This window comes from Python bivittatus, unplaced genomic scaffold, assembly GCF_059951505.1.
Source record: "Python bivittatus isolate LINGU-HERP-01145 unplaced genomic scaffold, Pbiv_v1 ctg000070_np1212, whole genome shotgun sequence".
NCBI classification, from domain to species: Eukaryota; Metazoa; Chordata; class Lepidosauria; order Squamata; family Pythonidae; genus Python; species Python bivittatus.
Genome location: NW_028277034.1, coordinates 18,385,001 through 18,403,138, shown reverse-complemented (window position 1 = coordinate 18,403,138; position 18,138 = coordinate 18,385,001). Strand labels below are relative to the sequence as shown.

General features: G+C 34.8%; 1 protein-coding gene across 2 annotated transcripts in view; it reads left to right on the top strand.

Moving 5' to 3' along the window:
* Nucleotides 1-18,138, top strand: part of GRIA2 (glutamate ionotropic receptor AMPA type subunit 2) — an 81,406-nt gene that overhangs the window by 55,564 nt on the left and 7,704 nt on the right. For both annotated transcript variants that reach the window (XM_088132717.1, XM_025170004.2), the window contains exons 7-12: nt 2,300-2,467; nt 2,700-2,804; nt 3,441-3,551; nt 4,496-4,702; nt 5,134-5,504; nt 13,266-13,464. In XM_088132717.1, coding sequence (XP_087988843.1) covers nt 2,300-2,467; nt 2,700-2,804; nt 3,441-3,551; nt 4,496-4,702; nt 5,134-5,504; nt 13,266-13,464 — 1,161 coding nt within the window. The remainder of the gene's footprint in view (nt 1-2,299; nt 2,468-2,699; nt 2,805-3,440; nt 3,552-4,495; nt 4,703-5,133; nt 5,505-13,265; nt 13,465-18,138) is intronic.

Sequence of the window (18,138 nt, the reverse complement as noted above, 5' to 3'; positions counted from 1 at the left end):
TCAGGAGGGATCGCTTGGGTATTTGATTCATTGGGAAGGTCATTTGGACACCAGCCTTTCCAGGATGTTTCTGACTGAAGTACATATGCCCCACTCCTCCAAGATTTATATAATGGAATTTTTTGAGTCTGGGAATGATAATGGCCACTTTATTTTAGGGGGAAAACTGAAGATTTAGTGGTGATGAGCTTCCAGGCTAACAACAATGTTCATAAAATACGCAAAACTTCATAATAACAGTAAACAAGAATTGAAAATCACTCAGCTCATGCTATAGAAAATTAGTGTATATTTCACAGAATTTGTACACAAACTACCAATTAGCCAATATTGTAGGTAGTATAGTTGCCAGTACAAATCTTCATAGGCCTAATTGCATAGCATGGCAACAATTCTTCACCTTTTTAGATAGAACTTTTTGTATCTTCTACTTAATAGAATCCAGAACTTTCTGCTTATAAATCATATCCTAAATTTTTAAGTAATGAACGGTAGAGCACTTTTTGGCAGCTCACAGATGCTTTCAGCTCTGAAAATGCCAGTCACAATTGCCAAAAAGTGCTCTACAGAGCAGACCCCTTTCACCTCTGAAGATGCCAGCCACAGTTGCTGCTGAACCGTCAGGATACCAGATACTTAGACCACGGCCTATTAGCCCAGAAACTCATGAAAGCCTGCACTGAACCTGAAAGTTTCTTTTCCAGTAAAATGCCAGACTGAATTTATACTTGTTTCTCCTAGATGCTATGACCATTTTATGCTGGGTCTTCATAGTAGGATGAAATGTATTATGTAAGACAATTCTTCATGCGGTTTGCCATTACCTCATATTTCATAAGAAATCATTACATCCACATTTGAGGTTTAGCTCTACAGCATTAATACAATCCTGCCATTAGCTTTTAGGTTTCTATAAACTAGAAGCTGTACATAGATTCCTAGCTGTATATACTGCTGGTTCTTTGGTGAAGCTAGATTTTTGCAGATAGTTCTAAACAGAAATTTAGAAGTCAGATCATTGTTAATAATACAGAAAACTGAAACCCTTAGACTGATCCCCTTGGCTGGCAGCAGCTCTCCAAGATTTCAGATAGAAACTTTTCCCCAGCCCTACATGGAGGTGCTCAGGATTGGGAAAAGGAGGGCTTGAAATGGACTAAGATAAGAACATTTTCTTTAGATTTCTCCGTATATGAAGAGTGTGGATTATGACACATTGAACTGTGCTAGTAAATAAAAGGTTTCAAATGATGATGATGATGATGATGATGATGATGCAAGAAAGCTTAAATGAACACAAGAACCAACATTTTTTTTCTTTTGATAAAAACAATATGAGCCCTATTTTTCTATAGCCTTACTTCATAATAAAACAAATAAGATTGATGTGATAACTGCTAGATGGAGACTGCTTTGAATTGCTTATTTTTGACAGTTTTATTATCTGGTGATTCATCTGTTTAAAGGTTCACCCTAAGGAGCAATTTATTTTGACAGTTCACTCACTGCTATTGTTTTCAGAGAAATTGCGACTACCTTTGCGATGTTAAGTAGACACAGTTTCATATATCCTTGGCTTTGATTGTACAAGGAATCTCATAATATTTTAGACATTTAATATATTCCCCAAAAATAAAAAATAATATCAGACTTTTTCATGTGGTGTTATATATGCAGATCCTGCATTCTTTGACTAAAACATGATTAAAGTTCAAGGGAATAATTCTGTTAAGCTTTAGTTTAATGGATTGTGTTTATTCAATAAATGTACTATTTTTATGAAAAAGGTGTTAAAGAATGAATTAAACTAGATCTCTGATGTACAGTATAAAGCAGCTGTAGAAAGTCTATTTTAATCTTATTTATTATAAAGATAACTTTGTTTAAAGTGGAGTTCAAAGTTTTGCTGTATAGAGAACTGCTTTTTCAAAAGAAAATTTTCTTTTTAATTTCTGTCATATGGACTATATTAAAATATGTCAGAATATATTAATATTCTGTGCAGTGAGAGGTGTATTTTGACTGAAAGCTGGAATGTTCCATGAAGATACTTTAGTGCAACTTATTCTTACAGGCAAATAAATTAGACTGTATTGTGGAAAAATTCAACCAAGGGACATGGATACTATTTTAATTAATTTTCAACTATTTTTTACTTAAAATAGTCATTACAAATCAGCATTACAAATCAGCATTTCTTAACCTATGTTTAGATGTTTTTTGCTTTATTTACCTAAGAAACGCATACCATTCATTCTGTTTCATAAAATACATTTGAAATATATTGGCTTCTTTTCAGTACACATCAGCTCTTACTTATGATGCTGTTAAAGTGATGACTGAAGCATTCCGTAACTTGCGCAAACAACGGATTGAGATCTCGAGAAGAGGGAATGCTGGAGACTGTCTTGCAAACCCAGCCGTGCCTTGGTCTCATGGGGTAGAAATAGAAAGGGCGTTGAAACAGGTAGCCTTTCTAGAACTAATGTTTTATTTATTTAATTACCCAGGAAAGTCATCAACTGCACCTCATTTTACATATTAAAACCTTGGATTATTATATGTATTATTTCTGGGAGGACTTCTTAGCAATACATAAAGTGGCTATTCTTTGTATATGAGCACAGTAAGTAAATATATAAATGTAATATATTCATTTGTTCAACTTTACTGTGCTTTCCATTTTTTACCTCATATAGGTTCAGGTGGAAGGGTTAACAGGGAACATAAAGTTTGATCAGAATGGAAAGAGAATTAACTATACCATAAATGTCATGGAGCTGAAAAGTACTGGTCCTCGGAAGGTAAATTTCATTATAAATAGAAAATTACTTCTATATTCCTTCTAAATGGTACAGGTACATTGCATCTTAAAATGCAATGTAAGATATAAGAAAAATAATTAACTGCATGTTTATAAATTCCTTGGGATTTTTTAAAAATGCTGCATATTTCAGACAAAAATATAGATCGTACTAGAGGTAGTATGATCTATCATTATGCTTATTTTACTTTGAAAGTAAGGTATTTCACTACAGAATTCTCTAACTTTAATTCATTGTCTTGCATAATTATATTTACAATGAGAACAATGAATGATGAAAGACCCATGAATTTTGTGTGTAAATTAAACACTTTGGTTGAAATTCAGAAGTCATGGAAATTTTAATCTGGGATATATAATAGAGCCCACTTTTTTCATTCAACTATAAACATGGGTTGAACCCCTTCAAAAATTGTCATTGTTCTGATAATTCTTATACATCTCTCCATATTGCTGTTTCAGATATCAAATAACATGTTTTTTGCAGCAAATATACAGAAAGTACCATTTCTTGAATATATCCAATAGGCTGGAATATGATGTGGGAATGTAATTTGTCAAAAAAAAATGCACAAAACTATTAATTCATTTCAATACAATTTACAACATTTTTCAGATTGGATACTGGAGTGAGGTGGACAGAATGGTTGTGAATCCTATGGATGGTCTCTCTGGCAACGATACCTCAGGATTAGAGAATAAGACTATTATTGTCACCACTATTTTGGTAATTAAGCATATTTTTTGTGACATGGATACTCTAAGTTGTAATCTTATTATTCATTCTCAATCTATGTTGGTATAGTTAACCATTGTCTGATTTTTTTTTTTTTTTACTATGAATATGTGAAAAATTAAGAAATACTGTTTATGGCATAATTACAAAATCTGTGTTTCTCTTTGCATGTTGTTTCAGAGTTATGAGAATTTTGAAATGTATCATTATTTTTATTTTCCACAAATGGCAATTATTGTGGTATATATACGTTTTAAATGTTTAAAACAAAGAGAGAAAATGGGAATGGAACCAGTTTCAGAGAAGGGCTCTTTTTATTTTTTAACCACAGAAATTTAAAATTTTCCACTAAATAGAAGATTGAGACTTTATCAATATACAATTGCAATATTATAGAAATTTAGGAATGTCATATTGTTTTCCTAGTAAGCTAACAATTGTCTGAAGTTGTTCATTCAAGGCATAACTGTTCTGGATTATATACTAAAGGCACCAACATTTTATCAACTGTTTTGGTGGTGGTAAGATTTTTTTTTAACAGTTCTATGTTTATTGTAAATCTATATAATCAGTTTTGGTTTGGTGGGAATTGAAAAATATAAAACGCTATGAAATATACATGAATATTCTGATATATTATTTTAAAAGTTTACAAAATAAAATGTTTTTAAAACTTTCTTGTTATCATAGAGATTCCATTAGTGCTAATAAAATTATGAATTTGTTTTTTAAAAATAAATGCCTCTACCTGTAAGGCTTTATACAACTGTGAAGAAATGTTATTGTGGTAATTGATAAATAAATAATCCTGAACATTTATGGAAAAAAATGTTTTTTTTTTCTTATTTACTCATTGTGCTTCAAAAGGTATATAACAAATAGGCAGCTAACTTGATGTCTTTATTAGCCAGCTAAAGCCAAGTTTCTCTGTACAGGAATCCCCATATGTCATGATGAAGAAAAATTTTGAATTGCTTGAAGGAAATGAGCGCTATGAGGGCTACTGTGTGGACTTAGCTGCAGAAATTGCCAAACACTGTGGGTTCAAGTACAAACTCACAATTGTTGGGGATGGCAAGTATGGGGCCAGGGATGCAGAAACAAAAATCTGGAATGGAATGGTTGGAGAACTTGTTTATGGGGTAAGAGCCAATTTTAACCATTGCAAGTATCTTTGATTAATGGAGATAAGCTCAATACATGTTGGTATGACAACTGCAGTTCACTTGGATTAAAGCAAGCTCCCTTATTTTAGAAAACAGGTAATTACAAATGTATCTCACCACTTTTTTCTACAAAAGTTCTGTCCTTTCAGGTTTTATACAAATATAGGGGATAATAGTTGTGTTCCAGCAATATTCAGAGTACGATTGTAGAAAATATCCTCTTATGTGATAGAAGTTGATTATGTGTCAGTAAGAAGAATACTGAGGCAGATTGGCTTAGTGGGATGCTAGCAGTGAAATAATTATTGTCTTTTCCCCTGTCGTTGTATTATTCATTTGCAATGCACAAAAGCAATGAAGCCATTCCCTTGTTAAATAAGTTATTATCTGTTTTGCTTCCATTACAGAAAGCTGATATTGCAATTGCTCCATTAACTATAACACTGGTGAGAGAAGAAGTGATTGACTTCTCAAAGCCTTTTATGAGCCTCGGGATATCTATAATGATCAAGAAGCCACAGAAGTCCAAACCAGGAGTGTTTTCCTTTCTTGATCCCTTAGCATATGAGATCTGGATGTGCATTGTTTTTGCCTACATTGGGGTCAGTGTTGTTTTATTCCTGGTCAGCAGATTTAGCCCTTACGAGTGGCACACTGAGGAGTTTGAAGATGGAAGAGAAACGCAGAGTAACGAATCAACTAATGAATTTGGGATATTTAATAGTCTCTGGTTTTCCTTGGGTGCCTTTATGCAGCAAGGATGCGATATTTCGCCAAGGTTGGTTACATGCCTGTCTCAGCTTTGTGCATTTTGGTCTCCCTGAGGACGATGATGGTGCCTATAGATTCACACTAAGTAAATGTTGGCTGCTGACAAATTTTCCAAAATCATCTGCAGCTCTCTTTCCAAGACAATTTGCTCATGGTGCAGACAGAAGATAATTCAATTGATTTGTTCCTAGCATCCATTGTTCTTTACCTGGTGGACTTATATGCACCATGCAGAGGCTGTAAAATGCATAAGGTTTCTCTCATTTCCTGCCTTCTTGGAGGGGTACCGTGTTTTTGCTGCATATTCCCATTTACAGTCAAACGTGCCCTGATTTCACAGATGCTGTAATGGGAAAAAGGGTAGCATGTTGTTAATGATAAGGGAAAACAGTCCCCACCACAAAAATACTTCCTGTGCCATCCAGCCCACGAATTCCCTTCCTCTATTCAGCAAAATCATTGAACTTTAAATAAGAAAGGTCTTTGTATCACTTAATAATCACTGGGACCAGTTGGAACACACATGACAAGAATAGTGGTTTGCAGGAAGTTTCCTGTTGATTTCCAAACATAAACTCTGATCTTGATGTTTATTTTATTAAGCATACTATGCTCATGTTTGTTTTATTTCTTTTCACAGTATTACCAACTTTTCCATTTCCTTCATGCTTTGGCCGAAACGCAACAATTCTGATGGGGCACACATTGCTGCATCGTATTGAATGCGGACATTATTTCCAAACTGAAATTAATCTGTTTCAAAAGGTTGCTAGGTTGGAGTTTGTCAGGGTTTCACTATCATAACTGTACTATTATTTTCACCTTTCAGAAAAAGATCAGATGCAATGAAGAGAATTTCTTTTTTGCATATTCTGGTTCTTTCAGGTTATAGGAGCCTGCTAGCTTAGCACTGAGATCTACCAAGGAACATAAAACAGGAAGGAAATTATCTGAATAAATTTGGGGAAAATAATGTGGAACAATATTACTAACTGGAACATTTTTCTGAAGTGTTTAGTTATTCAATTGCTTCCTATACTTTGTTATCTGCTGGACATCACTTCATTGGGATTGTCAGTATCTGCTTCTTTGAGTTCTTTTAAGATTATATTTGTGTTATCAAAGATAGTATCTAGCCACCTTCTCTTCTACTGGCTTCTTAACCGATTGCTTTCAATTTTTCCAAGCATTAGGATCTTCTCCACTGCCTGTTGCCTGTGCAAAATATCCAAACTTTTCTCAACAATTATCTTCAGAACCACAGTTCAAAGTCATCCTTTTTTCATCGTTCAGCCTTTCTGATGATCCAGGTTTCATAGCCATATGTTACAACTGATTTAACTTCCCCTTTGCTCACTTACACTTGGTTGGTATTTACTATTGACATAACCTTAGGAAAAGTGTGTGTGTGTGTGTGTGTGTGTGTGTGTGTGTATGCATGTGAATATATTAAAAAATCCCCTCTCACCCCTGTGGGTGGTATGTGTCTTCCTCAATCTTGGGTCTTCTGCCAGGGGCCTGGGAGTTTGAGGGTTCTGCGAGTATATTAGCTGTTCCTAGCACTGCGCTCTTCTGGACAGAGAACTATGATGTTGTTCCTGGGATCTGTTGGAGTCACTCTACCAGCTTAGGGGTCACAGCCTCAAGTGCTGTTACCACCACTTGGACCACTTTGGCCTTTACTTTCCACATCCTCCCTAGTTCCTACTTCAGGCCCTGGTACTTCTCCGCTTCTCATACCCCTTCTTCCTGATGTTGCTTTCACTTGGCACTGCCACATCTATCACCACCTCTGTCTTCTGCTCCTTGTCTATAACCACAAAGCCTGGTTGACTGGCCAGTACCCGCCTGTCCATCTGGATCTGGAAGCCCCACAGTATCTTAGCCCTGTTATTCTCCACAACCTTCTATGGAATCTCCCATCTGGACTTGGGAAGGTCTAGCCCATATACTGTGCAGATGTTCCTGTACACAATGCCAGATACTTGGTTGTACCTTTCAGTGTATTACTGCTCCTGCCTGCATCTTACACTCTGACACTATATGTTGGACTGTCTCTGAGGCCTGTCTGCACCTTGGGTCCTGTCTAAGTGTGATAGACTCCTGCTTCTATGGATCTGGTGCTTAGTGCCTGTTCTTGTGCTGCTATAATCAATGCCTCAGTGCTGTCTTTTAGTCTAGCCTTTTCTAGCCACTGGTAGGATTTCCCAATGACAGCCACCTCAGCTATCTTCCGATGCAGGGTCTTGTCTTGCATCTTTCTCTGCTTAAACTTCTTCTCATGTCTGCTGCTTCAAGCATTCTCTCAGCAGTTCATCTTTGGGTGCCATCTTACTGATATACTCCTGGATGTTCTGGGTTTTGTCCAGGACAGTGGCTTTGACACTCACCAGACTCACCACAAACCATTTTCTGTTGACATAATCTCTCTCTCTCTCTCTCTCTCTCTCTCTCAGTCTGTGTGTGTGTGTGTGTTTATTCATATATAATATGCTGCCTAACTCCCAGTGACACTGGGTGGTTGCAAAATGATTAAAAGAAAACATTTAAAACAAGAAAACAACTTATAGCAAAGAAGAGCAAAGATGGCAAATATTATTAAACCAGGTGGGAACAAAGAAGAAGAAGAAGAAAAGGGGACTTCAGTTGCCAAAGGTCTGAGCAAAGAGCCAGGTCTTCAGGGCCCTTTGGAACACAAGTAGGAAGGGAGCTGTTCAAATCTCAGGGGAAACCTTATTCCAGAGTGGAGGTGCTGCTGCAGAGAAGGTACACCTCTGGGGTCCCAATAAATGGCTTGTTTAATTGAAGGAAGCTGGAGCATGCCAAACCTGTCATATCAGATCAGCCGGGCAGATACTATGGGAGTATCTAATACAGAATATATATACCATATATACATTAAGGATCAGAGCAGCTTTTTCACTGCCTTCTTTCATCTTTACCAAGATATTTCTTAAGTCTTCCTCACTTCCAGGCATCAAAGAGGTTGCTGATGTTTTTTCCAGCAGTTTTAATTCCAATTTCCATCTGTTCTAGTCCAGCCTTTTGCATGATATATTCTGCTGATGTTAAATAAGAAAGTGACTGTATACAACCTTGGCATACTTCTTTCCAGTGTGAAACCATCTAGTTGCTCCATATTCCATTCCAAGTCTTCGTAACCAATTGTTCAATAGGCAGATAAGATACCCAGTATACTCATGGTGTTACACAATTAAAAGCCTTTGTATAATCAATAAAGCAAAAGTAGATGTATTTTTGTAACTCCTATTCCATCAACCATCAGATGTTAAGCAACATGATCCAGGGTACCCTTGCCTCCTATGAATGCAGTCTGTATATCTGGCACTTCTCTTTCCATGCATTGTTGAAGTCTGAATTGGAGAATCTTGACCAGCGTGTGAGTGGACTGGAATATAAATTTACTGTATCTTTTTCAATCCCTTGGCCACTGCTGTGTTTCCCATAACTAGCTAAAAACTGGAAGTAGTACTTTAACTGCATCATCTTGTAAAATTTTAAGCAGTTATGCTGATATTTAATCAATTCCTGCAGCTGCTAGCAATATTTTCTAGACCCCATTTAACTTCAATTTTCAGAATCTCTGGCTCTAGTCCACTGATCAAATTTTCATATGTATCATTTATGGATCTATTTTGTACAGTTCTTCCTTATAATCACATCTTATTTATATCTTCTTTTTCCAACAGATCTTTGCCTTTGTCTCTTATCATGCCCATTTTTGCATTAACTAAGTCTCTTGGCCTTCCCATTCAAAGATTATCTTCAGTTTCTTTGCATTGCTTATTTAGATGTAACTCTGCTCTGCTCTGGAAAGGAGCATCAGAGGAATATGTAACAAGCAAGATTTCATCAAAAAGATGCAACGTGCATTGTGATGTCACAATGCAAGCTCTGCCCCTTATGTGCTTAGGTTCAATGTTGTGTGTTGAACAACATAATGTTGCATTGTGATATCTCAAAACATGTTTCATTATTGGCACTCTTCAATCCTTCTGTGCTAATGTTTAGTGCTTAGCTGGGCAAATTTTCTGTTACCCTTTGCTTTCTGCCATTCTTCAGCTATTTTTCAATATTATCAGCAGACAGTCATTTTGCCTTCTTTTGCTTTCTGCATTTTAGGATATTTTTGTTGGCTTCACCTTTAATTATGTCACAAATTTCAGTCCAGAGTTCTTCAGCTACTGTGTTTATCAAATATAATCCATTAAATCTAAACCTCTACCACTTAATAATATGGAGTATTACACTGTTCATATCTTTTGAGTCTTTTTATTTTGCTTATTTTCTTTAGTTTAAACTGTAATTTTGCAAGGAATTCATAATCTAGCAGCAAAGAGCACCTGGTGTTGTTTTTGCTGACTGAATAGAACTTCTTTATCTTTGTATACAGATACTTGGATTTTGGTGTTATACAGTACATCCCAATGATATCCATGTAGAGGATTGTATTTTAGAAGGATGTATTTTCTTGGCAGAAGTTGGCAGAATTCTGGTTGTCTATCTCTTGTTTCATTTAATACACTGAAGCAAAATATTCCCATTATTCCAGATGCATTCCAGTCTCCTATAATTAGTATAAAGGGGTTTTTATGTGTGTGGGGGTATATACGTGTTTTGTCAACAATGTGCTTGTAAGTTGTCATAGAACTGGTATCCATATCTTTTGCATCTGTGCTTGGAGTATAGGCCTGGAATTCTGTAATACAGTGGCTTGACTTAGACACTGATTGAGACAATTGTTTCATTTTTTAGAATTATACCTCAGCACTGACTTTGATATCCTTTTTTTCATAATAGCAACTAGTCCATTTCTTGGGTTTACTGTTTGCAGTGGAAAATATGTTGTTCTTCTGATGTAAAATGAGCCAGGCAGATCTATTTCACTTAGATAATTCTGAGGATATTAATGTTCAGTCTTGAATACCTGATCTAACAACATCAATTTTGCTTCATTTCATTTTATAAATATATTTGTTTTTACACTTGTATGCTGCTCAAAATATGGTTTTGACATTCCATATTTATGCAGCATAAATCTTTCCTTTTGCCTCTGGGCTCATCACAGTTAGATGTCTTTTTGACTTTAATCCAGACACATCATAAACACTAAGGCTACTCATATGTATCCTATGCTTACCCGGTAGATCATTAGATATTTGGCTTGGAGAGCTCTTTCTTCAAGATCATGTTAACACTGTCTTGGTTATATATGTCCATTTCATTTTCTTGGCAGAATTCTGAAATGGTTTGAGTGGTTTCCTTCTCCAGTAGATTGTATTTAGTCTAATTCCTTACCTATGCCTGTCCATCATGGGTTAGTTGGGAGTATATATTTCTGGGAATATATACTCCCAACAGTATATCTGGTCGCATCATTGGAATGCATAAGCCCCTTTACAACTATAAGATCAATCCATGAAGGGGCTTTCCGAAGTTCTGTGGATTTTTTTCTACTGTGGAACTATTTTTTCCTGTTAAGCTAAGTAAATGAAATAAAATTAGATGATACTAGAAGCTTTAGGTCATACCTAGCTTGGTTGAATATTGTGTATTCAGTTTAGATTTTATGATCTGATATTAAGAAAAATGGAAGATTGATAAAATACATGTCGGAATGAAAATTTGTAAAAATGCAAGTGTAGCTGCATTCTGCAGAAAAAGTTCTATAGGTCTTAGGTGAGTGACCTTATTTGTTATTTGCAAATCTTCAGCTTCCTTTGACCCCTTTTATAGAAATGTGTTGTTGTTGTTACTATTATTATTATTGTAGCACATGACTACTTCTATATATTTTTATGAAGCTTTATGCCAGCACAAGACTACAGTAATGTGAAATGAATTAGAGCTCTTTCATAATCCATGAGAGGGAACTCTAGCAATCTGAATGAATGAATGAATATTTTTATTTCAGTCATGACCAGAATCTAGCAATTTGATTTGCTCTAGTCGATATACTTCTCTTCAGCTATTTCTGTATCCTCTAAAGCTTCTTTTGCCATGTACAATGCTGTTTTCTCCCACAAGGTATGGGAAAATTATTGGGGAGTCCTGCATTGGATCAGAGTAAATAATTCTAGAAATACTATGTATAACATAGTATGTATATGCATATGAGCTAGATAATTCACTTTGCGATGAGAACATGCTTCTGCAACTGTTACTATTGCTGAATTTTTGGATTTTTTTACATATCAAAGACTGTGATGAATTCTACTTAAAGTGCGGATTCACTTCATATTCAGTAGGTGCTTTTGGATTTCCAGAATGGGTGATATTAAGGGGAGGTAGAGGCTGCAGTTAATCACTGGTTAGAAGTTTCTTCTCAAGGCAGCAAGTTTGTATTGTTCTCATAAATATTTATTCATTTATTTATCATTTTTTGAATAGTTTATAAACTACTGGCTCTGACAGCAGTATGCTACTGCTGTGGTTTCTCCCTAGAGTGTTCATGCTTCATTCCCAGGAAGGAAACACAGTGGAAATGCTGTAACACTTCCACTGCTATTGAAGCCACTGATGGAGCCATCAGATTTTAAGCTATTTAAAAAGAGACGGTAAAAATGAGAAGAAACGCAATAAGAGAATAGTTCAGTTCAACTCTAGATCAGTTCATGCTGTATATAAAATATACATTTACTGGCAAAGTTAATTCATATGTAAGTACCAGCTTTTCTAGGGGCAACTGATACTGATTTAAGAACCCTGCAAACTTTAAGGCAGAAACAAAGGGAATCTTCAGGGACCATCACTTATAAGGAAGAGATTCTATTAATTACACCATTTAAAAGTGAACCAGAATGTAGGTTTCTGGCAAATCATGGTAAATTTCCTTCTACAAAGGTTTACTCTTTGCCCTTTCCCATAGGAAAATTTGGCAAATGTTGAAACTGAAATTGGCATAGTCCATAACGATATTAGATAAGCTATTGCTCTCAGTTTTGTTTCTTATTTTTTTAGTTGTCTCCTTACATAGAATACATCAAAAATAAAGATCCATAATAGGCAGCTGCTATTACATTTTTATGTTTTTAAAATATTATTGTCAGATTCTGATTGGGGTTTTTTCATACAAATATGAAATCATAGCATGCAGTTATTGGGCAAACGCTAAAGTCAAATGTAATGACAATTAAACTTCTGAATCCAGAAAAAAAATCTTTATAATGATACATATTATTGTATAACATATGACCTCCACTATGTTAAATGCTGAGGTTTTTAAAGAAGCTTAACGGAAACCATATGGCAACTGCAGATGCCATTAGAGTCTGATATGTAATCAACCAACGTTCATTGAATCCATTGCAAGAGGAATTCATGCTTTGTGCATAGTAATTATAACCTATTGAGTTATTCTGTTTTGATTTCAATGTGTATTTCATCAGTTTTGTCTGATTTTATTGTATCAATGTTCACTTATGTTATGAAAATATTTTTAAGAAAAATATGGCAATAACATGATCTAAGCAGCTTTCTTTTTCAGGATTTTGGGACCTATGAAGATCCAATAGTACATAAATTCAATACAGAAGTCCTGAATTTAGTGACACACCTTATCTAAGTAAAATATTATTACTTTCCTATGTCATTAGCATGCATAGCAACATATACCTCTCCTTTCCTGAATAGCATGAATAAAATATTCTCCAAGTTACCCAGTGCAGCATATACATAAATCTGATAACTTGTATTCCTTTCAGGACATTCATTTCATTTTACAAATCCATTTCATACTTGTTATTAGATCCCTGTCTGGGCGCATTGTTGGAGGTGTGTGGTGGTTCTTTACCCTGATCATAATATCATCCTACACGGCTAACTTAGCTGCCTTCCTGACGGTGGAGAGAATGGTGTCTCCCATTGAGAGCGCTGAGGATTTGTCTAAACAAACAGAAATCGCTTATGGGACCTTAGATTCTGGCTCAACAAAAGAATTTTTTAGGGTAAGAGTTTCTAGCTAACTTAATTCCTATGTTGTTCTGAAATATTAAGTTACACTTGCATTTTTTTTTACATATTTTCAAAACTTCTTGTGTTTGACTATTGAACTATTCATTACATATTTCAACTGTCAGTTTGTAATTCTAGTCCCTAATGTAGCCCTAATGAGTAGAAATCATGAAGAAGAAACCAGAGATTTACTATCAGTTATATTTTATAAAATGTAACAATCAATTAATAGTATCTAATTTTAAAGAATCCTTTTCACTACAACTTCAAATATCCCTCTTCAAGGTTTCCAGTTAAATCTTACAGCCATCTGTCATAACTTGTATACTATCTGCACCAAAGAAATGGATCATGTATTCTTGTTTCTCCAACTAATAATTCTGCTGATGAACTATTCACATTTCCCATGTTCCTCTATGAGATCTGCATTTTAAGACTTCCTAAATCCAGAGAACAAGCCACTGAAGTTATCTAGACCACTCACCAACTTGCTATGCAATTGAAGGCCAGAGATATTATTCTTAAATTGAGTTGTAACATGTTTTCTAGAGTTATGACACTACTATTTGTAGTTCATTGCATGTTCTGCCATACAAATTAATCAAAGTCCAGTTAAGACTATCAGATATGAGCTGCAAAAATCCAGTTATTATTAGATGGTAGCAAAGCATTAAAATTTTATTGATGGTCCAGATTTTTTCATAACTGATCTGTTAGCCCTATAGATCATAAGACTATGTGACTTTTCTTATCATTTATACTTTGCTTGGTTGCTGGATATGTGACATTAGGTTGATATGTTGTGCCAGAAGTATAAATATGACGTTTTTATCTGCAAAGGTACTACAGATCAGAAGTCACCAGCAGTGCTTTGCTAACCTTGGAGCTATCTTTCAAAATCTGTTGAAATGAAAATGAGATGAGACATCTCGTTCAGGAAAGTTAGGCAGCTAACCCTGTATAATTGAATGTGCTGATACTGAAAATGCTGACAGTTTAACTAAAATGAATTAGTAGATTCTGGATTAACTCCATCTGTCTGTCTGTCTGTCTGTCTGTCTGTCTATCTATCCACACACACAACACACACACACATCTATGTTCAGCTAGAGGCTTATATTTACATAGTTCTAATTATCTGAATTCATATTAAACTCACGTATTTATTAAGAAGCTAAGTTAAAGTGACTTTTTTTAAAGTCTGCTTTTCCAAAACTGTTTTGCATTGCAGTTAAATAATAAATCCAAGGGTCATATTAACAGTTTTCAAAATGGAAACATATAAACCCATAAACCTATCAGTACCAAAATTTTAGGATTGAACTATGTATAACATTATATGCAGAGATGAAAAGAGGAGTACTATTTAGCACTAACCGTTTAATTCTGAAGGTTGAAAAATATTCATATTGTTTTTATTGTTGCTGATATATAAGCATGTATTTTAATTATGCTTAGTGATTTTGTTTTACTCCTGTTCCATCCTATAAATAAAAATAGAGATACAAATTGATTGATTGATAAAATAGCCTATTAGTAAAGATAAATTATCAAATGTAAAACAGTAAATAGAAATCTCTTTTGCTTTTTGTGCCCTGTAGTAGTGGCTTGAAAAAGAGCAAGGAAATGAGACAACTATCCCGAGATGAAGTGTATAAGCAACAGAAGATGGTGGCTACTACTTTTTATTTTTCCCTCTCTTTTACTCATTTTCTCCTTAACTCTTGCTTTTCTGAGGTTTAAGCCATAGTATTTACTTATAGGCAAAACCAAAGCAGCCTTGTCTGCTTACTCATCATCTGACTGAAAGAACAAACATCTGCTCTTTCGCAGAAATTAATTTCAAGGCTTGAATGCAGAAGAAGCTATTGATGTACCGTAGTACAAAACAAAGGACATTATTATACTCTGACCCTCAGCAGATAGCAGCACCCAGCTGCCATTGGCTCATCTCAAAACAACTAAGCTGGTTTGGACATAGTTAAAACTTGGATGGGAGACTGCTAGGAATTCTCCAGGAGGGAAAAAAAAAACTTCCCAGAAAAAACAGTGACAAACCACTATCACAGTGTTGTCAAGAGTGTTACCTGAATGTGTTCTTGTAGTCACTGGGAGTCAAACTCCCTTGTCTTTATCTTAATATACCAGGAAAAGAACTACATGTGAATTGGTCCTCAAAGGAGATGTTACCATTCTTCTTTGAAGTCTCTCATCAAAGCCAATGTTCTCAATAATTGTCTCTAGCACTGAGTTAAATGTAGTTGCTTACTCACTTGATGCAGAATGGAATAATTGACCTGTTTGGTCAGGAAGAAAGCATCAAGTGCCTTTTTAAAAGTCTGGAAACCTTTTATGGACTTTTTACTAAAGGAAGAAAAAAGTGAAATGATGATTTATGGATTTAATGATTGAAAAAAATGAGAATTTAATATGGGGTTGAAGGGATTTTTGGAAGAAATAAGAGGGAGGGGGAGATGATGGGTTTGTCCATATCTGTTGAAGAGAACATCAGGAGTTATTATATTTCTATAACAAAAAAACAAAAAGAAATATAAAGAAGTAATGTTCCCCTTCATTTCAACAAGTATAAACAATTTTAACAACTTACAACTTTTTCTTAAAATACAACAAACAATCTCTTCATCCCATATCACATCTCTTATCTATAGGCAAATCCTTAAAACCTCATCATTCAGTCCTGGTCATCAAAAATCCATTAAGGGTTACCAGAAATAACAACATCTATTTTAATCTCAATCAAATAGACCAACTTTATATTTCTTCCCTTACTTTAACAGTCTTGAACTTTAAGCAATTATTTGAAGTATTTATTTTCAAATAATGTTCTAGAACTTGATTTCTTTTCTTTTTTTCTTTGTCCCTTCTCACCAAGTCTTCCAAAACTTTAACAGGTTTCCTTTGTAAATCCAATATAGGGAAATTAACCAAGTCACCCTCCTGGTTGGTTGGTTGTATGTCCCTTTTAATTATTAAACCATCAGTGGGTTTCATTTGTATATCCAGTATTTCATCTTTTTCCAAATAATTCTTGTAGCCTGTCATTTTTTAAATCCACTTTCAAATCTATTTCGGTCTTACCCAGTAGAACTTGTTCCTCTTCCATAATACTATCTATGATGGCAGACATTCTTAAAATTAACTTCTGAGTCCATTGTTCCCATATATCCTTCAGTACATTCAGTGTTAAGGTATTTTGATTCATTCTGTATTAAAAAATCAAATAGGTATTCTTCTCCTTTAATTGAATCTTTACTTCCTTTAAGATCCCTTTAGTGTCCAAACTTCAAAGTCCCGTCCTATCATGTTATTTTTTTTTTCAGAATTCATGGGAAATTTCTGTTTTCCCATGGGAAGGATTCATTCAGTTAATTTCAAAATGCCATTTCAAGTCCATCTAGACCCTTAGATGGGTCTTTATAACTTTCCAAAAAACATCACTCTAATCACCCTTTTGCCATTTATTCCCAAAAATTGCTAAGTCCTTAAAAATCACACTTAAGATTTATTTTGTTAAGGACTGAAGGAAACTCACCCATCAAACTTGCCATTCTGAAAGTTCTTAATATTTGAAAAGCAGTAAAAGATAATTCCAAAAGTGATTAAGAAATGAGGCTTGGCTGAGCTTTGTGTCCATTTAGGCTACTTTACGGTTGTGGGAGTAGATGGAATCCCTACACTCCCAGCTGTTCCACTCACTAGCCAACCACAAAAACCTTGGTTCCTGTGGTCTACTCATGAGAAGCAGCTGTCTGAAGTACATGTGGGCAATTCCACACTCTTTCCTTGATCTGGAGAGATTTTGCCAGGATCTATCCCTGGTCGCCAATCATTGCTGTAATGTCCTCCCCACTCCTTCAAGGATGTCTAGCTCGCCATGTTTTCACCAGAAGTGTCTTTTTTTTGGTGTTGTTATATTCTTATTTTTCCTTTCTTCTCTATTCCTTCTTTTATATTATTCTTTTTTTTTCTTTTTTCTTTTCTGCACTTTTTATTTTTCTTTCTATTACTTTATTTTTTGTAGTTTGTATTAGCTTTTATCTGTACAATTATTATACTTAATAAAATTATTTGGGGAAAAAAGTCATATTTCTTAACTTCAGTTTTCTTTTTACTTTTTTACTTTTCTTGCACCTTTTTCTGTCTTCTTTTTTCTATCTTTTCTGCCTTTTTCTTTAGATTTGTCTTTCAATAAATATAAATAAACAAACCAGAATGGAATAATTAAGTCATGCAACTTTTAGGATTATCCTACTGAGTGGGCCTATCATTAAGCCTCAGCAGTCAACTTGGCCTATGAATAAAATAACATTGCTTTTCTGTTCACCCCTGACTTCATTTTCTTCATCTTGTTTCCTGTATTTAAAATTTTAGATTTAAGCCACTGGGGCAGAGGTCTGACCTTCTTTATGTATATTGACAAATCTGTAATAACAATAACAACAACAGTTTTGTTGTTTATTATAGAATACAGGAATTATCATCATCATTATTATGAATCATGATTGAACTCCTTTCAACATTAACTTTTTGCCCACCTGTTCCTTCTGAAAAGGCAAAAATGAAAAAGGCTACATTCTTTTAAGTTCATCAGCTTGTAGCTCAGTTTGTAACAAAATTTTAAACTGTTTTATAGTAAATTGGATCAA